This window comes from Lepidochelys kempii, chromosome 1 (genome assembly GCF_965140265.1).
Source record: "Lepidochelys kempii isolate rLepKem1 chromosome 1, rLepKem1.hap2, whole genome shotgun sequence".
Lineage (NCBI taxonomy): Eukaryota > Metazoa > Chordata > Testudines > Cheloniidae > Lepidochelys > Lepidochelys kempii.
Window position 1 is genome coordinate 220,498,740 of NC_133256.1, and position 19,286 is coordinate 220,518,025.

The window sequence follows — 19,286 nt, forward strand, 5'->3', positions numbered from 1 at the left end:
GGAGGCAAGTTTGAATTTAGCTTCGAATAAATATATTGTATTAACTTGATAAAAAGTATACTCATGAAAATATTATCACGCCATGGAATACTGGGTGCAGTTTTCATCACCCTACCTCAAAAAAGGTCTAATAGAGACAGACAGCATTCAGAGACTGGCAAAATAAATGATAAGATGCAGGAAAGCCTTCTGTATAAGGAGAGATTGAAATTGACTGGAACTGTTTAATTTAGAGAGGAGATAAATAAGAGGAAACTACCTTATAAGAATATAATGAATGGTAGAGATAGTAAATGTGGTGGTCCTATTTATTCTTTCACATAATAAAAGAATGAGAACACATTCAATGAAACAAAGACAATAGATACATAACTGATAAAAGGAAAGCCTTTTCTGCATAGTGCACAATTAACACATTGCCACAATATATGGATAAGGCAGTGAGCTCAGTAGGTTTCAAGAAAAAATAAACACTTATATGGATAATGAGAACATCCACCATTTAATTAAATATGTTTTTTGTTTGTGGGTGGGGGCAGGGATTGTTTGTTTTAAGGCATAAATCCACATACTAAACGACAGATGCCAACTACTAACTGTCTGAGGGTGAAGATGAAATTTCCTTCATGGGCCTGTTATTCAATAATTGTCCACCAGAGGTGTCCCTTGCACCTTCCTCTGAAACAACTACAACCTGCTACTCTCAACAAGGGGATACTAGAATAGGCAAATGGTCTCAGCCAGTTCCTCTGTGAAATCACTGCCAGCAACACCTTTCTCACTTTAGCATCTGGGATGCTCTCTCAAGCAGTGGCACATTGGCAGGTCCCACAGCTGTAAGCATCTCAGGACAGCCCATGTAGGACTGGAGGACATGAAGGGAATGACAAAAGACTTACCAGTTTTTTGCATTCTTTGAAGATCTCACTGGTCAATATGCTGCATGAAGTTTCCACCGTCATTTGCTTCACTATGTTGTCATTGCATAATGAAGTAGTCATAGTCTGCCCCTGTGGGAGCTTAATGTTATAGGACACAAGCAGAGACTGTCATGTTAGCCCTGACCCTAGAACATCAGGATTTTCACTTAATCATGTATATATGGCCAGCTCTGAACACTAGACATTTTTCATAACAAACTACTTATTTATTGGACAAAGCTTTAACCTACCACCAAGGGCAGAGTATAGACTAGACTAGATCACCTCATAAGTAGAGATGGATGAAAATTGTCAGTGACAAATGCAGATTTGGCAACACCAAAATATTTTGCTAGTTCACTTTAAAAAAAAAATCCAACAAGGTCTAACCATTTCATTCTGTCATTTCTAAACAAAATAAATGTTTTGGTTTTTCAGGTTGAAACAAACTTGTTTTGAAATTTCCTTCTATTTTATATTTTTTAATGCAGAAACATAAAAAAAATGCAAAATCGACACAATATGTTTTGTTCAAACCATTTTTTAAACTTTTCAGTGCACCAAAAAAAACTGAAAAGTTTCAGTTTTGGGGTCTATCCAAAATGATTTCCCCCCCTGATTTTTTGGAACTGTCAGCAAAACCACAAAATCAGTTATTCAAACAACTCTATTATAAGGTTTTCTCTGTCTCTACCCTCTGTGGCTTTTAAACTGTAGTTTAAGCTTCAGAAATCACTTTGGTGACCTTAGTTCAACCTGGAGCAAATATCCACATTGCAAAAATGACCAGATGTAGCTTTCCAATGAGCCTGAGAGCTGACACCACTTAATGGGGGCTTTCATTGGGATTGGTACATGTCTACCTTCAGCAGAAACATAGAACATCACTGTGACTGGAGAGAGTGCAACATTCCCCACCCCCCACCCCAAGCTCAGCTTGGCAAAAGGAAAGCACGTGGTCTGGAAAATATTTATTGCAGAGATATTTTGCGGAGCACATGCTGGATTCTCTCACTTACTAGGCTGGAACAGTGAATGGCTGGCCAGTCTCAGCACAGCTGGCAAGAAAATTTCTCTTGCCCCCTCCCCGAAAAAGGATATTCAGCACTGAGGAGAACATGGTGCTAGATCATGCCCAAGCCCAGAAACTATTAGCAGTAAAAAGCAGTCTTCCCATTTGAGTGTACCAATAAGGGTATTAATTCAGTTTCTTCTCACTTCTTTATTCTTTCTTATAGCCAAGTGCCTCTGCTCAAGGCTGTGAGTCAAGCTGCTGCCTATCAGTACCAACACCTGCTCACGCTGCCTGCCACGTTCTGTTTTTCACTAAGGAAACTGGTATGAGCCCCTCACTTCCAGAGGGTAGGCTGCAGCACACCCCTACTATTAACACTGTGAGAGAGTCTTCCCATTCTGCATGCCTGAGTCATGTGTTAATGCTGCGGCTGCTCCTCTGGACTGTAGCCATCCAAGTTGATGTGGCAATGTGATTGCCTGTTAGCATGACCTGATACTATTTGACCGAATGGGTGCTGCTGTTTCTGTGCTGGCTGCCTCTGCACTCTATTCTATATTCTAACTGCCACCACCCATATCGTAACCTTGCTGCTGTCACCCTGGGGCCACTGGGGTACTTGGGGTTCCAGAGCACAGCCGAAGCCACCAGGGCTGCAAGGGGAAGAGAGCCAATGTGAGATTCCTGATTGGTCCATGGGGAACGAGGAGGAAGGAAAAAGGAAGAGAAGGGGCAGAGCTACAGAGGATGTCTCCACTGCAGTCATGGTGTGTGATGGCACCTTATGTAGATACACCTGAGCTAGCTTTAGTCTAGTTAACTCGGGTACCAGTAGCAGTGAAGTCACACCAGCATGGGCTTCAGCCTGGGCTAGTTGCCTGTGTAATTAATTACCCAGAGTTCCAGGCAGGCTTGTATAGCCCGTGCTGAAGCCTGAGCTGCCACAGTGCCTGAGACCTCCAGCTAGCCTGGAAGGGAGAGGAACAGCATGGGGCAGGGCTGCCCATACATCCCTACCTTTTCTCAGAAAGAAGAGCTCCTACTTTAAAGCCAGTGGCACCAGCCACTGGCGGGAGAAAAAGCCACCTACAGATGTGCACTGAGACACGTCTGGTGGGAGGGTAAACAGCAGGAAAGAAGGAAGAGAGGAACCATTAAGGCAGGACTGGAGGGGGAAATCAGAGAAATGGTGACGCTACCAATGGGCAGAGGGGATTGAGGAGAAAAGCAACCACTAGGGAATGAGGGTGGGATGGGTTGGGGAGCCATTTTGTGAGAATGACTGGGAGAGAGGTAGGATCTGGGAAATGGGGGACTTTGAAGTTGGCAGACTTTAAAGGGGGCCTCCTTTTAGTGAGCTTGGAAGCCAATCCACATATCATGATGGTGCCCCCTGCTCTTTCCATGGTGTCATGCTTGCTGCTTGCCTTGCCTAGGTGCATCATTTAGTGATACATACAAATGGGATAGCTTTACTAGGGAGTCAGAGAAGCAAGAAAAGAAATGCTTATTTTTAGCATAGACAACTATAAGTCATCTGTTACCTTAGGAAGCTATTGTGAGTCCAATCCTGCTCCCATTTTAGACAATGTTGAAACTTCCATTGACGTTGATGGGAGCAAGAGTAGGCCTGTGACTTACAAAGAATCTGCATATTGCAGCCATGACCAATTCTGGGCCCATGACTTTGCCTTCTCTCCCTTTTCCATCATAGTTCCTATTTTACCATGATCCTTCTATCATTATAAGTTTTCCTGACTCCCAACCCCTAGTGTTATAGCTCTATTTCTGAACCTCATGTCCCCATGCACTTTATTTACTAGGAATCTTCTTAACTTGTGGTACCCTAGTATATCTTGCACTTTACACCTTACAAAAAACACTCTGCAATGATCATAGGAATCTAGGGGTGAATATGCAGTTCAGAAAAGGTGAGAAAAATACAGAAAAACTCCAAGGGCCAGCAAATGCTCATAATGGACAACCTGTAAAGTTAGGATGAGGGGAAATTGGATGTTTATCTGAACTTCTCCTTTCTGGAAATGTAGCTAGAAATTCTGTGAGATCAGGCTTTCAAATGTGATTTCTAGTTACAGCTGGATCTCCTGCATCTGGGCTGGCATGCTGTGAGAACAGCCTCTATCACATGATTTGGCTGTTTAAAGAGTTGTCCAAACCCAAGCAGCACAGAGGTCCTGGAAAATGTTAAGAAGTTAACTAAACTTTTATCAGATCTCAGAAAAGATTCCAGTTTGGTGTGAATTCTGGGAGAGGGGTCAGTTTGTTTGTTTTCCTCCACAGCCATTCAGCAATCCCTAACTGAGGTAGTAACCATTAGAAAACAGTTTTCCCAGTTCATTCACAGTCACCTTTCTGACATCAGCGCAACCTGGATTGACTTTCCAGGAATTCCCAAAGTCAATTGGATCCACTTCAAGATGCTTACTGCTGCTGGTCAAATCATTGTTCTGAATTCCATCAAAATTCCCACACAGACCACACACTTGATCCTTGCAGGGGAAAAAACACAAACACATAAATCTTCCACCTTTAGAGTGACATGAAGTTTTGTTAATGAACCTCTTTATTCTCGTGCTCTATAGATGCAAGGCTACACAATGCCTGCCCCTGGCAGGAGCATTACTGGGGGCAAAGGCCTTTAGCCCCCATTCTCACCATACCAACACAGAAAGGAGCAAGAGTAATCAGTCTCCCAGCACTCCAGGGATCAAGAAGGGGAGACTGGCTACCACTGCCTGTTCTGACTGACTCTGTTGGGAGTGTGTCTGGGTGAGTCATGGATTTAGTTATTGGCCCACTTCTGCTGCTCATGAAGGTCACTGTGCTGTGGGGAGCACTAGCAAAGCCTGCTCAGAAATGCATTGCCTCCTGCTCCCAGAAGAAACTGTCCCTTTCAGTTGCCCTCATTCAGGGCATGATGCCTAAGTGCTCCTCCTCCCTCTCCATTCCTAGCATGGTTCAACCTACTGAGAACCATAACTGAGCCCTTAGTGTTGAACCGCTACAGAAAAGATTAGTCCATAGTGGATTAGTAGAAAGGCCTTTTGTTTTTTGAGAGGGGGCCTAATGTTTCCCATGAATCTATTAACGTGCCTACATAAGAAATACTGAATTCCTTCCTTGCTCCCCCAGAAGGATCTGTCCAGGTGTATTCATTAGGGAACATTAGAAGCACTTTCCTAGTGAGAATGAGAAGTAAATCAAAGGTACTTACTTTGAAATGTTCTTTCAAAATAACTGAGACACCCATGGCCAGATCCCAGGTTACAGAGATTCCTTTGCCCAGTAAGAGAATGTAATAGCGCCCGGACTTCAGGACTTCAACATTGATTTCATCTCTAAGAGGCTTCTTGATATCCACCTAAATGTGAAAAACACAGTGTGCTAGCAACGGCAGCCCTGAGACCACATATTAAACAGGTCATTGTAACCTCCCTCCATGTTACATGTACTTGCTAAGGAAGGGCACTTTTGCGAAGTGCCATGGTGAGGTTAGTTGGCTGTTCAGTGAGACCCTATCGCTGCTGCTGCAGAGCACGGTACCGGAATGTACACCTCACTAGCACACAGTGTTGAGCACTGGCTCAGATGTCTCACACAGAAACCAGCCTGTGGATAAATCACAACAACTTTGAATGGCACAGGGAACTGGGATGGAAACCCGTTGGTTTCATTCTGATTACAAGTTCTCAGTGTTCTGAGTGAAGCAGTGTCCCCTGAGCCCTCAATACGGAGCTCCCACTGGTCACCGGGATGGATAGGCAAAGGAATCACCTTTCCATGGAAATAGCATTGGGGATGGATTTGCTAAGAAAAGGATGACTAGGTGAGTTCAGCTAAGTCAATTAGTGGCCAATTAACAAGTAACGGACAGACATCAGTATCAGTTTCCTGTTTTTAGAAACCACGACAATCATCAAATCCATGACGCCTGCAACAGCTGTAACAAAAATAAATGTGGCCTACTTATCACAAAGTGCACGGAACTCTTCCACATTAAACACTGGAATCAAGGGGCAAGGTCTGACTCAGAGCTGTGGAAGATTTGCTTCCACTGCCATGTAAATGGACAGCCCCACCAACAGCAGGTCTCTGGATTTTTTTTATCAATTATCTTTTCCCCCTGCCCTCGCTTGCCAATTTTTTATGCTTGGGACCTCTTTCTGTGTGCATTTGGCTACAATGTCACAGCCTCCAGCTGCTAATGAGGTGAGAGATTAATTTAAAATGTTTCCTTTCATACTATATTTCCTTTTCAGTGGGAACCCTAACAGGATTATTAGCCACATGTCGTGAGGAATGTCTGGAATGGTTGTTTATTTAAATACTGCTAAGGTGTTAATTCAAAATGTTGAATTAGGGGAGAAGGGGTGAGTCCTCCAAAAGGGTACAAACAGGAGTTAGTGTAAGAGAGGAGAAAGAGTACAGCAACCCGAAGAGCAAAGGGAGAGCTCCCCATCCTCTCCCCAGCTTGGGTAAGCACTGCTTCCCCAGGGCTCCAATTCTTTGGTTGAATTTGACCTCAGTGAGAGGTCCCCATTCTGTTTCAAACTACTTCAACCATGGGCTATAAGAAAGGAGCATGCATCCTCAGAGACGGCCCAATGCTGCAACCGTTAAGGATCTCCTGAGCAGGGGCTTCAACTTCCTCCAGGGAGGCATCATATAAAACAAACTAGTTCAGTGACACTCAACTTTAAAATGAGGGGCTAGAAGAAGAAAATTAAAAAGGGATGGGTGGGAGAGAAAGAGGAAACTAGTCACAAAGACCCTAAAGCTGAAAGCAAGGACACTGAGATCCTTAAAGTCAGCAAGGAGGCTACTTAGGCATCCCATAAAACAGTCTCAGGAGGTCCTACGCAAAATAGGAAACAAGAAGGCAGGAAAAATGAATAAATATGGTTAAATGGCAAGGTGCAAGGATCCCTTCAAAGACAGAAATCCAGCCCAACTGAAGCCAATTAAAAGAATGCTGCAGCGAGGTCAAGGTGAAAAGGTCACTGACAGCGTTTCTCAGCACCAGAGTGCCATTTGAGGAGGTGGCTACCATACTTCAGATTCTTATCCATTTCACGCTGGTGATCTCTTTTCCTGTGGACATTTCCCATGCTGTTCTGCAGGATTCTCCTTGAGTTAGATTTTTATTTGCTCAGATGCCCCTTTCTGAATTGCTTTTCCCAGTCTTTTTTCTGCTTTCTCCAACATGTAAGCTCATGAAGATTGAGTTGCACAGTGTTTTCTTTGTAAACATTGGAAATTTAAGATGGTTTGAGTTTTGAATCCTCTCTATATTGTTGCTTTGCTTCCAGACCCTCTTCCAAGGTGGCTGAACCAATACGGCTAACCCTGCAGGTGCAGGGGGCCCCAGCCACAGAGTCCCTACATCAGGGATGAGTTGAAACACTCGTGCAATGTTAGATGGTTCTGCACAAGCGCTGCAGAGTTTTGCTGCTTGGTGCTCACCAAGAGCTCTGTGGTGGTGATAACCAGTAGCCTCTGAGAAACAGGGATTTCTCCCTTTCTACTGCTGTCCTTGATGGAGTGGATTCCTACCCACTCAATTTAACAGGAATCCTCCACCTACTATTCCCCTTGCATTCCCACACACCAATTCTGGACACATAACTTCCTGCCCACATCCTACAGGTCCAAACCTCCCAGCTGCAATGGGATAGAAATGTGAGGCAGTCAGGAGTTAAGAGTAGAATAATATTACACATTGAATCTGGAGCCTTGAAGACAGTCCAATGGTTTCACAGAGCACCTAAGATTGCTGGAACTGGCTCTCTTTTAAAAGAGGACTGCCCAATTGGTGTTATTCCAGTCAGATCCCTGACTAAAAATTCTTTAGCAGCATTGCCTGAGGAAAAATACAGAGTCCATTTTACTGGGGTTGGGTGGACTCGGCCAGTAGGGAATTGAAAGGAACTCACTACCGATCCAGTATGCTGAGAACCTCCTGATAGGACCCAAGTACCTGCAGTTCTCATTGACTTCATGATGAATCGAGAGCTTTCAGCACTACCTCACAGGGGGCACTCATCATTATTAAGAGCTCAAGGTAATGGGCTACACAACAAAAGCCATTTGCAATGCACAACAATAGCGATATTGAACCAACAGACATAGGAATTATACCCCCGACTTACACACAAATACATGGCACTCTACATCGATTAGAGAGCTACATCTAAACAGATGCTACTACTTTTATTATATAAACTTCTCATAACAAACATTGTGTAATATTGTCCCTATTCCAGCTCTCTGAGGTTTAGTGCAATATTTAGATGGATGCACAGCTAGAAGGGTCAATCCATTTGTGGAGTAGAAGGAGGACATAATTTTCCTGAAAGGAATCCTTTCATTCAAAATCTGCCTAGTGTTTGTTCTACTTCTGTTTTCTCATTGCCAGCCCACTATAATTTGGGCCTAGCTCAGCCAATCTTCCCTCCACCCCCATTTAAGGAAGTGGAGATCCCCCATCTCCCTCACTGTTTCTACACATTATTTAGAAAAGAAAATACCCAAATGTGAGCAGAAAAAAACAATCACAAAATCAGTCCATGTTTGTCTTTCAAAATTTAGACAAGGACCAGAACTGGTCAAAAGAGAATTGGAATGTTAACCTAAGTCATGGATTTATTATATTTATGGAGGCTCCTTGCCCAAACCATGAAGTAGTAAACTTCTGACCCTGAGAAGTGGCAGATATTAATTGTTTCAGAAGAGGAATATAAATGATCTCATGCAGCATTTTAACACCTCCTGGGATAGTCACACCCAGGTACCTTGTATAGTTCTTGGACCACTCAAAACTAGAAGCTGCCTTCAAAACAACATTTGCAAACATTTGATGCAGCATGGAAGTGTTTTACATTTGCTAAATACAAACTTTCAGTTTTCTATTTGTTTTTAATCTAAGCTAATTATAGTAATTTATATATACATATAAAATAAAAAAATTGTCAAAATCAAAATGAAACATTTCAATTGACCCAAACTGAATTTTTGGGAGAGTTTGGGGTTCACAAAATTGTTTCTGATTTTAATTTTTCTTCCAGATTTGTAACAGGAAAATGTTTTTATATCTACAAATTTTGGGGGGACAGGAAAAAAATATTTCTTGCCCAGCTGAGGTTGAGAGTTTTGTCAGTGTTGTGTGGGGAATCTGCAATGCAGATAAAATACTTATGGGGGCAGTTTTTCAAAAGAACCCAGCACCCTCCCTTTGTTCACAGTAGTTGCTGCTGGATGCTTAGCGCTTTTGAAAAACTCAGCCACGTATTTAGTGCCTAAATGGAAGGTAGGCTTTTTTTTAAAAAATCTGGTGCTGATGGTCATTGCTCAGCCCTCTTGCAAATTCTGGCCCGCATGGCTAACCCCAGTGCCAAGAACAGTTTGTTACTTGTGCACGCTCAGGGGAGGTTTCCTTTAGTTGCAATAAGTAACAGGACTGCTTTGGGACCTGAAATGTCCTGTTTACAATCCCCCCAAGCAATCCTTGTGTCTGCATGGCCCATACACAGATGTGATCAAGAAAGGTTATGGGTTATGTACTCAGTGCTTTGATGTAAGCCACTCCCAATAACCTGGAACATAACAGTTTGCAGGTTTAAACCAAGCGAAAAGCTGGTTCTATTTTGTGCGTTAAACCCAAAACAAGGCAAATTTTCTATGGTGTCATGTGTCTCTCTGAACATTTTTGCAAAGATCTACTCTGGATTCCAGGACAGAGTAAAGTACTTCAGAAATTTGGGTAATTGTAACTCTATAACTCACTGGAGATCTGTAATGTATGAACACAGAGACATTCCTGGCTGTTACAACGCCCAGGCAAATAGCTGAAACCTGCCCTCTGGAAAGGTTATTTCCTGTCATGGAGTTGGGTGGAAGGTGGGAATGGTTCCTGGTCATTTTTGGACAGTGTGTAGGGAAGGGGGAGGAAGAGGAATCCAGTCATCTGTATTTTCCATCTGACATTTGTTTTAGCATGGGGAGGGAAGCTGACATTTGCATCAGCTCCTGCAACATGCCTGGCCTTTCATATGACTAAATTAAGCCACAGTATTACTAGGTAAGGGAGAGACATTTCTTGCAATAGCTATGCTTGAAATAGTTTTATACCTTAAAGTATGTAGAAAGACAAGAGAGCTACAGTCTGGTACTGCTCCACTCAAAAAAATGAGAAAGCAAACAAAGTAAAATGAAGTGATCTCCCTGTCATTTCTCTGTGCCATTCACAGCTTTCTGTTTAATGAAATGTAGCTCCTCCAGATGACAAATCCACGTTGAAGGCCCAGACTGCATAGAGCATTTTCCAATAAGAAAATTGTACCATCATTTCCAATGATAGTACAATTAGAATAACAAGACCAACCTACTTCACAGGGAGGTGCACGGCTTAGTTCATTAATATTTGTAAACGCTGGATGGTACTATGGAAATGCAAAGTATTGTTAACTTTTAAGAATGGATCTAGGCACAGCAGCAGCACTCCATGCAACAGTCCTAGCAAAAGACTGAAGGGCAACAGCAAAATACCTTTAATTAGGTGGCCCATGATGGCTAGTTACAGAACCCTGACTAAAATCAGCTTTATAGCTACCACCTGCAAGGCAGGACTTGCAGAGATTCATTACGGCAAAGCAAAGAAACACGTTTAGCCCCATGAGTTGTATGAATTGTATCATATACTCCCAAACAATTCATCACAATTATCTGATGTAGGATTTACATTCCCCCCCCACACTGTGTCACTGGCATGTTCATTTTATTACATGGCTCTTCAAATAGCAAAGCACAGTAGAAGGTTTATCCCCCATGTTACAACCCATCCTAAAATACTGGCAGACCCTTTGTCGAGGAAGAGGGAAGAGAAGCAGAGGAGTACATACATTTCCATTGAACAGCTCTATCTCCCCATTGTCAAACAGAATGGTAATCTTTTTAGTGCACTTTTCTCCAGTGAAGCCACATCCCTCATTTGAAATGAGAACCCGAAAAGTTCCAGACTCATCTGCACAGTAATCCTATTAAGGGGAAACAAATGCAATGGGTCATTAACAACAGGGACATTTGAAACATACCTAAAACACCTGGGGAAAACGCAAGTCTGAAAAGCTGAATTCTTTCAGGCACTGTGGGGCTTCTCAGACATTTGTCAGCATGCTGGTTTCTCTGCTACTCATACATTTTTTCCTGACCATAGTGGGAGACAAAGGCACACTTGGCCAGCATGCTACGGTTACACAGATGCTTTGTAAAGAGATCTTTAAGTAAAAGGGTTTCTGCTGAAACGTTAACTGTGATATCTCAGGGATATACAATGGGTGCATTGTTTATCAGTTTTATGTACACAAGTGAAGGCAAGATGTCACAATTCATATAATGAAATAAAATGAAGCCACATCTGGATTATGAAATGGATTTTCATTTCTGTAGATACAAGAAACATCGTGTAGTGTTTCAAACATAATACTTGGACACTGGTGATTAAGGTTCTAATTTTTGTGTCTGCCACAGGCTTGCTTTGTGGTCTCAGACAAGATCTTTCTTGTCTTCATTTCTCCATCTGTACAATTAGAATAACAAGACCAACCTACTTCACAGGGAGGTGCATGGCTTAGTTCATTAATATTTGTAAACACTGAGATTCATGGAGGGATGGTACTATGGAAATGCAAAGTATTATTATCTTTTAAGAATGGATCTATTCAATATTGGGCCAGATTTTCATATATTGCCCTCTGCTTTTGCAGTCACATATTTACACCCACAGCTATTTCCATGTGTAGCTGCAATCTTCAGGTCACTTAGATATCTAAGTCTCTAATTTGTGGGAGCAATGAGAGATTTAGACGTGTGTGTTTACACACAAACACATAGAGAACTCCCAGAAAATAAGTTGTTTCAGATCAGCCTGACACAAGCTGGTGACTTGAAAGTGTGAACAAATGAAGTTTAAATTCAGGAGGCATTGTGATTGAGTGTAGTTAATTGAGAGAGTGCCAGTCTTGTAGAGATCCTGCAATTCACTTTGTGGGATATCAGCAAAGGGGGGTGTGGTATCAGAGAAAAGACTTTCGGAGAGAGAAGCCTCCCGGAAACGGGTAGTGGGTATTCACTAGTAGGGATGAAGTTGTTAGTGCTCCTATTTTTTCCAAGCCATCTCACCCATCTAGAATAGATGTAGTCTGAGTATAAGTCTTGAAACTTTCCAGGATTGCATTATTATTCCACTGCTGAGTCCTGTGTTCCTCTGTTATATATCTGGCCTAGCAATGAAGGATGTTTTACAGTAACTCATTTAAATGTTGGATTTTTTTTTCTTTGTTTAAGGCTTACAGACAAAGTATTTTTTTAACCTAACATGTCATTCTAACAATGAACAATAGTCTTAATTCTTACCTGAACCAACACATATTGACAGTCACCTGGAAACATATATTTCAGTCCATCAAATGTCGAGTAATAGGCTGTACCAATAACTGAGCAGGTGGCATCACATACATTATCTGTGCAGTCCCACATTCGACCACGACACACACTGCAAGAAAGAGAATAGAAGACCAACAGCTATTACTGTTTATTATTTATACAGTGCCAAATGTGTGCCAGATACTATTTGCAAAGACGAGGTTCTTGCCGCAAAGAGCATAAAACCCAAAGAAACAATACACTGAGACAAAGAAAACTGGAAGAGAAGTAGCAGCAAGCAGAGTGACAGATCATTCATTGTGATTTATATACTTATTATTAGCACCCAGTATCTCTTATTCATAATTGGCATATATTAGCCAGGATTTTCACAAGTCACCAATGATTTTGGATGCCCAACTTGAGGCACGTTAAAGGGTCTGATTTTTCAGAGTGGGGTGTTCAGCACTTTCTGAAAATCAGGACCCTTTGAGATGCTTCAAGTTGGGCATCAAAAATCATTTGAGGCATCAAAAATCATTAACCACTTGTGAAAATTTTGACCAACAAGACTTCACAGATTCATAGATTTAAAGACCATTAGCTCATCTACTCTGACCTCCAGTATATCACAGGCCACGGAATTTCACCTTGTTACCCCTCTACTGAGCCTAATAACTTTTGTTTGGCTAAAGGATATCTTCCAGAAAAGCATTCACCCTTCGGGCTCCTCCACTCAACTCCCCCTTTATACTAATTCTGGTCATTTTCTGAACAGTGAATGGCAATGAATTATATGGTAATTTAGGGATATGGGCAGATTTTTGTAGGCAAATTGATGGATAGCAAGGGTGGGGGGAAGATTAGCTTTAGTTTTTAAGTGGGGAAGGATGATACTTCAGTTTCAATTTCTTTATTGTTGCCCCTCTTTAGGGCTGGTATCAAGCAAGGGCTCTAAGACCTGTGCACCACAAAAGGCTCATCCTCTGGTCATCTATGAATAGGACTTACCTTCTGCACTTATCTAAGTTTGAACCAAAGCAAGGAATCAAAAACTAAGGCTTCTTCAGAACTTTAATATCTTCAGCCAAGAAAGTTGATTTTAGGTATGTAGTACAAAATCCATAGAGAGATGTAATTTCAATAAATTTAAGGAAGACCTCTCCCCCATACCCAAAACTGAGATCAAGAGATCAGATTTATCATACTTATAAATCTCTATGGCAGGGATCACCAGGTGATCTTTCTTTCAAATGATTTTTCTTAATGTTCAAGCACGTGTTCAGTCTTGGGTAGACATGCTGTGGTGATGGTACTAGTTTTTGGGCTATGCAAGCCTCTGTGTAAAGGCAGTAGTCCTTAGAAAGGGACCTGTAATAGCAATAGCAGAGTTTGCTCTTTGCTTTTGTCTCTGATTAGTCGATTCTTGAGGCAGAGTTGCTTTCTGGGACCTGGCATTAATTCTGGGTTGAGATTTCCTGCATGCTGCTTGACCATCTCTGTCCCAGGACTGGTGTAAATGTGTAAATACAACAAGTTACACTTAAAATATAATCATTAGGCAACACTGACTCTCACATGTGCAACAAGCCCAATGGAGGAGTATTCTGAATCAGAGCAATAAAGAGAAGCACAGGTAATCTAGAGGTCAGATCATGTTTTATCTCAATCAGTTGGGGTAAAGTAGAAATCAGTGAAGTGGGGAATAATCACAAGTAGGTCAGAAATACTAGTTTTAACAGGAACTACAATTTAGGCTTACACCATAAACTACTGTAAACTATTACTGTTCTCTACTGTATATTCTCTATTATTATCTTAATTAAACTCACTTTATATGTAAAAATTTATATTATGAAATAACAGAGTTCGATATTAGAAAATACAATGCACTAGAACATAAAACCCACTGTTATATGTTCCCTTTTCAGTTTCTCAGTTTTCAGCCCCTGTAAGACCAAAGTTTGGAGGAAAAGTTGTTAGGATGTTTAATTACATCTTGAGCAATCCTCTTGTGCAATCTTTGTTGCAATTTTAAGTTTTAAACTAACCTCAGTCATACCTGGCAAAGCATTAAAGGCTCTTAGGATACACACATCTGGTGTGCATAGGCAAGCTCTGTGACTAGTCCATAGATGGTACAGAAGTACATGACACCGGGCTCAAGCTCACCCTGCTTCAACTGCCCTGGAAACCTTGGAGTTCTCCCTGCCCCTGCTCCAAGAGCAGCTGTTTTGGGTACCCCTTGTTCCAAATCAAAACAAACAAACCAACCAACCTTCTAAACACCATGAGGCTGCTTCTGAGCAGCCAACTCGCACTGCTCCCTTTCTTCTTTTGACCCAACAGGCTCCAATACAGGCTGGGCATTACACACGCAATAACTTTGTATGAGTGTGCTGACAGAAAATTAAATGTAAACGCTTCACCTAGCCAATAAATCTTACAGTAGCCTAATTTACCTAGGAATGACGACTTGGGTAAGACTTGCATAGCCAAGCAGGGGGAAAGTTTTCAATTTTCTCAAAGTCTATAATGCTACTATCTGCTCCCTCCCTATGGGCCCAATCCAGAGCCCACTGAAGTTGATGAGACTTTCTTTGGAGCAGGCCCTAAATTACCACTCTCTGAGACATTCAAAGCACCAGTGAGTTCTTCAGGGCCTCTCCTTGACCTGAAGAGTTACCATCTTCCAGTCAGTGAATGAAAACAATGCCTTTCAACTTATGTGACCGATCTCAACCAGGCAACACAGTTTAGATTTCAAATGCTGTGTACCGAATATTCTCATTGACCTGTTTGAGATCAATCCAGAGTTCAAAAATCAAAACAAAACACTCTGGCAAATCACTTGTTTAGTAAATTCTAACAACAGGCACATTTGCAAAAATCATCATCCGCTCCTGGATATTCTGAGAGCAAGAAAACAAATTGGAATGTTTCAAGTAAATTATTTGCTGCAGATTATTTGCCCAAATCTAGTGATATCCAGCAAAGTGAAAAGAAGGTGGCGTTATTCCTCCAGGCATAAATTCACTTGTGATTTACTCGGGATGAGACTTCTGGCCTAACAGTTGACTCACCTAGCTCTCTGTGGGCTATGTTTGACCTTTGTTCTCATTGTGTCTGAACTCCAAAATGAGAGATCCACAAGGGGTTGAAAATAGGCCTTATTCCCCTGCATGGCTGGTTTAGATCCAGACACCGCACAGCCTGATTAAATTACTGCATAATTCCAACAGTGCCATACTGGAGAGGAGTGACTGAGCAAATAGAAAGTCTATCACCACTGTGTCCCTTATGCAGTGTTCCCCAAACTGTGGTAGGTGTACCCCAGTGGCAAATGAGCTTGATGATCCATCAACCCACTTCAAAACAATTTTTTTAAGGAGGTGGTACGTGAACCAATTAATTTTGGGATCCACTTCAGGATCCTTTATGAAAATAAATAGATAGGGCGTAAAACCCTATGCTGCACCTCCTATACTTTGCACCCTCCCAATCCCAAGCTCTTGCAAGGGCTGGATAGGGACTCTAACGTAACTGAGATACCCCCTGAAGACCTAAGTTACAACAGCCTCCCAAGGCTGCCCTGTGGGCCATAGTACTGCCTGGAATCTCTGCAGATCTCTGTGCTGCAGCCCTACCATAGGCATGCCCCCTATATTGTGGGTTGCAAGTAAATCCTCTAAAGAACAGCCTGTAGCCGTCTGCCTCCACACCTGTCCTCAGGGAGTCCTCCCCCAGGTGGATAAGGGACTTTTAGTACCACTTTACACCACCCAGGTCTTTTTACCTCTTGTAAATAGGCCAGAGTGGGAGTAATAATCTCACTCATTATCTTTAAAACAATAAGAAAAGGAGGACCTGTGGCACCTTAGAGACTAACCAATTTATTTGAGCATAAGCTTTCGTGAGCTACAGCTCACTTCATCGGATGCATAAAGTGGAAAGTACAGTGAGCAGATTTTATATATACACACAGACCATGAAAAAATATACATTGTAAGGAGAGTAATCACTTAAGATGAGCTATTACCAGCAGGACAGTGGGATGGGGGGAGAGAAAACCTTTTGAAGTGATAATCAAGGTGGGCCATTTCCAGCACATTTCCAGGAGTTAACAAGAATGTCTGAGGAACAGTGATTTCTGACCTCAAAGTGAGTATCCTTCGACAAAAAAACTTCGAAAACAGACTCCAAAGAGAGACTGCTGAATTGGAATTAATTTGCAAATTGGATACAATTAACTTAGGCTTGAATAGAGACTGTGAGTGGTTGAGTCATTATACTAAGTGAAACTATTTCCCCTTGTTTGTTCCTTCCCCCCACCCCACTGTTCCTCAGACATTCTTGTTAACTCCTGGAAATGTGCTGGAAATGGCCCACCTTGATTATCACTTCAAAAGGTTTTCTCTCCCCCCACCCCACTCTCCTGCTGGTAATAGCTCATCTTAAGTGATTACTCTCCTTACAATGTATATTTTTTCATGGTCTGTGTGTATATATAAAATCTGCTCACTGTACTTTCCACTTTATGCATCTGATGAAGTGAGCTGTAGCTCACAAAAGCTTATGCTCAAATAAATTGGTTAGCCTCTAAGGTGCCACAAGTCCTCCTTTTCTTTTTGCGAATACAGACTAACACGGCTGCTACTCTGAAACCTTTAAAACAATGCATCAGTATGGATAGGTTATCCCTTCAGTTACAGACAGCATATAGAAATATGTGCTTTCCTGAACTTCCTTATTACAAGAAGAGGGCTGGGCAGAGTGTGCTGGAATATTTCATAATGCTGTTAGTGTTTGATTGTGGATATCCTGTTCTGCTCAGCATATCCTTTTACAAAAACACTTTTATTATCCTCCCAAGACCATTACGTGTTAAATATGAAGCATAATGTGACTGGCCCTTCTTTTATTTGCGATAGTGTCCCTTTTTCCTCATAGGAAGCCAAAATAGTAGTAGATTTAATATCCAACTGATGCAAGAGGACGTGTTTACTCTGTTTACTCTAGTGACCAAGTTTGCGGACCAAGAAACCAGGCCTGTAATTCAGTCTGCCAATGGTTTCTGTTCAGATTGTATTACTTAAGTATAATACCATCCCTGTCCAAAGAAGTCTCCCTGTTCTTAAATGCATTTCATTCTTAATGGTATTTTATCTGACCCAGCAATTTGAGACGTTACCTCATAGTCTGACAGAACAATACTCTGAGGGATGGATTGGGCAAGACAGCCCCTGGTCAATTCTAATGTGGCGGTCAAACCAAACTATGAGATAGATGGGCTTCAGACTATCCAGCCTACCACAGGCCACACATAGCAAGAGGCCAGCCAACCTCTTTTATGCCGCAGAGTAGGCGCAGAGCCAACTTTTCACTGTGCACTGAGAGTAGCTGATCAGAAAAAGGAGAAATCTGGTCAAGTTAGTGGTTTGGGATCATGATGCCTCACTGCTACTGTAATAATTGAACTGCACTGCTAATCTCATATAAAACCACAGACATTATAAAAAAGGAGGCAGGAAATATTCTTTTTTTACTTTTCTCCTTCTTACTCATTCCTTCTCTGTCTTTTCTCCTTACTGCCAGCTGTACACAGCCTTGAAGCCTGCTCACCTGCATCTATAATGCAAAAGTGCCTAATTCTCTTAGCTCACCAGTTTTCCACAGGTGTAACTTCATTGATTTCAGTGGAGCAACATCTGTGTATGTGAGAGGAGAATAAAACACATAAGGTGATTGGGGGGTGGAGTGGGGGTGGGTTGTATGTTTTTAGCAATCAGTCATGCCACCATGCTAGCTATGGTTATTGTTATGAGATTATTAAGAGTTTCCAGATAATGCTTAAACCCTTTTGTTGTACTGACCACAGTAATAATACTTAGTTCTTATATAGCACTTGTCATCAGTAGATCTCAAATCACTTTATAAAGGAGGTCAGTATAATTATCCCCATTTTATATGGGAAAACTGAGGCAGAGAGTGGGGAAGTGACTTGCCCAAGGTCACCCAGCAGGCCATTGCAAATTCACATTGGTAACTAGGAGACCCAGAGGTCCTGATCCAAAGTCCCTGGAGGTCAACTGGAGTCTTTCCACAGCCATCAAAGGATTTTGGATAAGGGCCACGGTGAATTACTGAATGTTGCTAATTAATAGGAGAGGGAATAAACAACAAGAAAAAGCAAGGATAATGCATCACAGCCTTTTTTCATTTATTTCATCCATTATTATGATTATTTATTTGTGTCAGAACAGTGCCTAGAGACCTTGCTTGAGATTAGGGCCCCACGGTGCTAAGCACTCTACATATTTTAAGAGCCAGCCTCTGCCTCAAGGAATGTACAGTCTCTATAGATATGACAGATAAAGGGTATGGTACAGGGAATTTTATCCCTACTTTACAGCTGGGAAAAGTGAGGCACAAAGAGACTGAATCCCTTGCCCAAGATCACATAGGTAAGTCTGTGGCAGAGCTGGGCAGTGACCCTAGATCCTTCCCGTCCCAGCTTAGCTCCTTAACATGAGACTAATTGTAGTTTAATTTGGATAACGCTTCATAGTACAGTAAATATTCTACAGTACATTTGGTGAAAACAATGAAGTCTCAGTAATATGAAACATCGAAGATCTGCTATTAAATGTTTGGTTAGAGGTGGAGCAAGACCAACAATTTTTGTACAGATTATGAAGTGTGTGATTTAGCAAAACTCAGATAAGCACAGTTCTACTGCTTCATGCTTCGTAAAGATGATTCCAAATTATGCACCAAGCTCAAGCACAGTACTGAATTCCCAGCACATAGCATTACAAAATGTCTGCCACTGGCTTAGGGTTAGAGCCATTCTGTTGCTCATGAACTAGGGTCTCCCACTTGTCAAGCTGAAGGTAAATGCCAAATCTGAC

General features: G+C 41.8%; 1 protein-coding gene across 6 annotated transcripts in view; it reads right to left on the bottom strand.

Moving 5' to 3' along the window:
- Positions 1-19,286, bottom strand: part of VWF (von Willebrand factor) — a 227,620-nt gene that overhangs the window by 119,692 nt on the left and 88,642 nt on the right. For all 6 annotated transcript variants that reach the window (XR_012155350.1, XR_012155349.1, XM_073315040.1 and 3 more), the window contains exons 20-24: positions 12,367-12,505; positions 10,854-10,988; positions 5,171-5,317; positions 4,305-4,445; positions 900-1,019 (exon numbers count right to left, since the gene is read on the bottom strand). Coding sequence is in view for 4 of the 6 variants with exons in the window: in XM_073315040.1 (XP_073171141.1) it covers positions 900-1,019; positions 4,305-4,445; positions 5,171-5,317; positions 10,854-10,988; positions 12,367-12,505 (682 nt within the window). In the remaining 2 variants the exon portion in view is untranslated. The remainder of the gene's footprint in view (positions 1-899; positions 1,020-4,304; positions 4,446-5,170; positions 5,318-10,853; positions 10,989-12,366; positions 12,506-19,286) is intronic.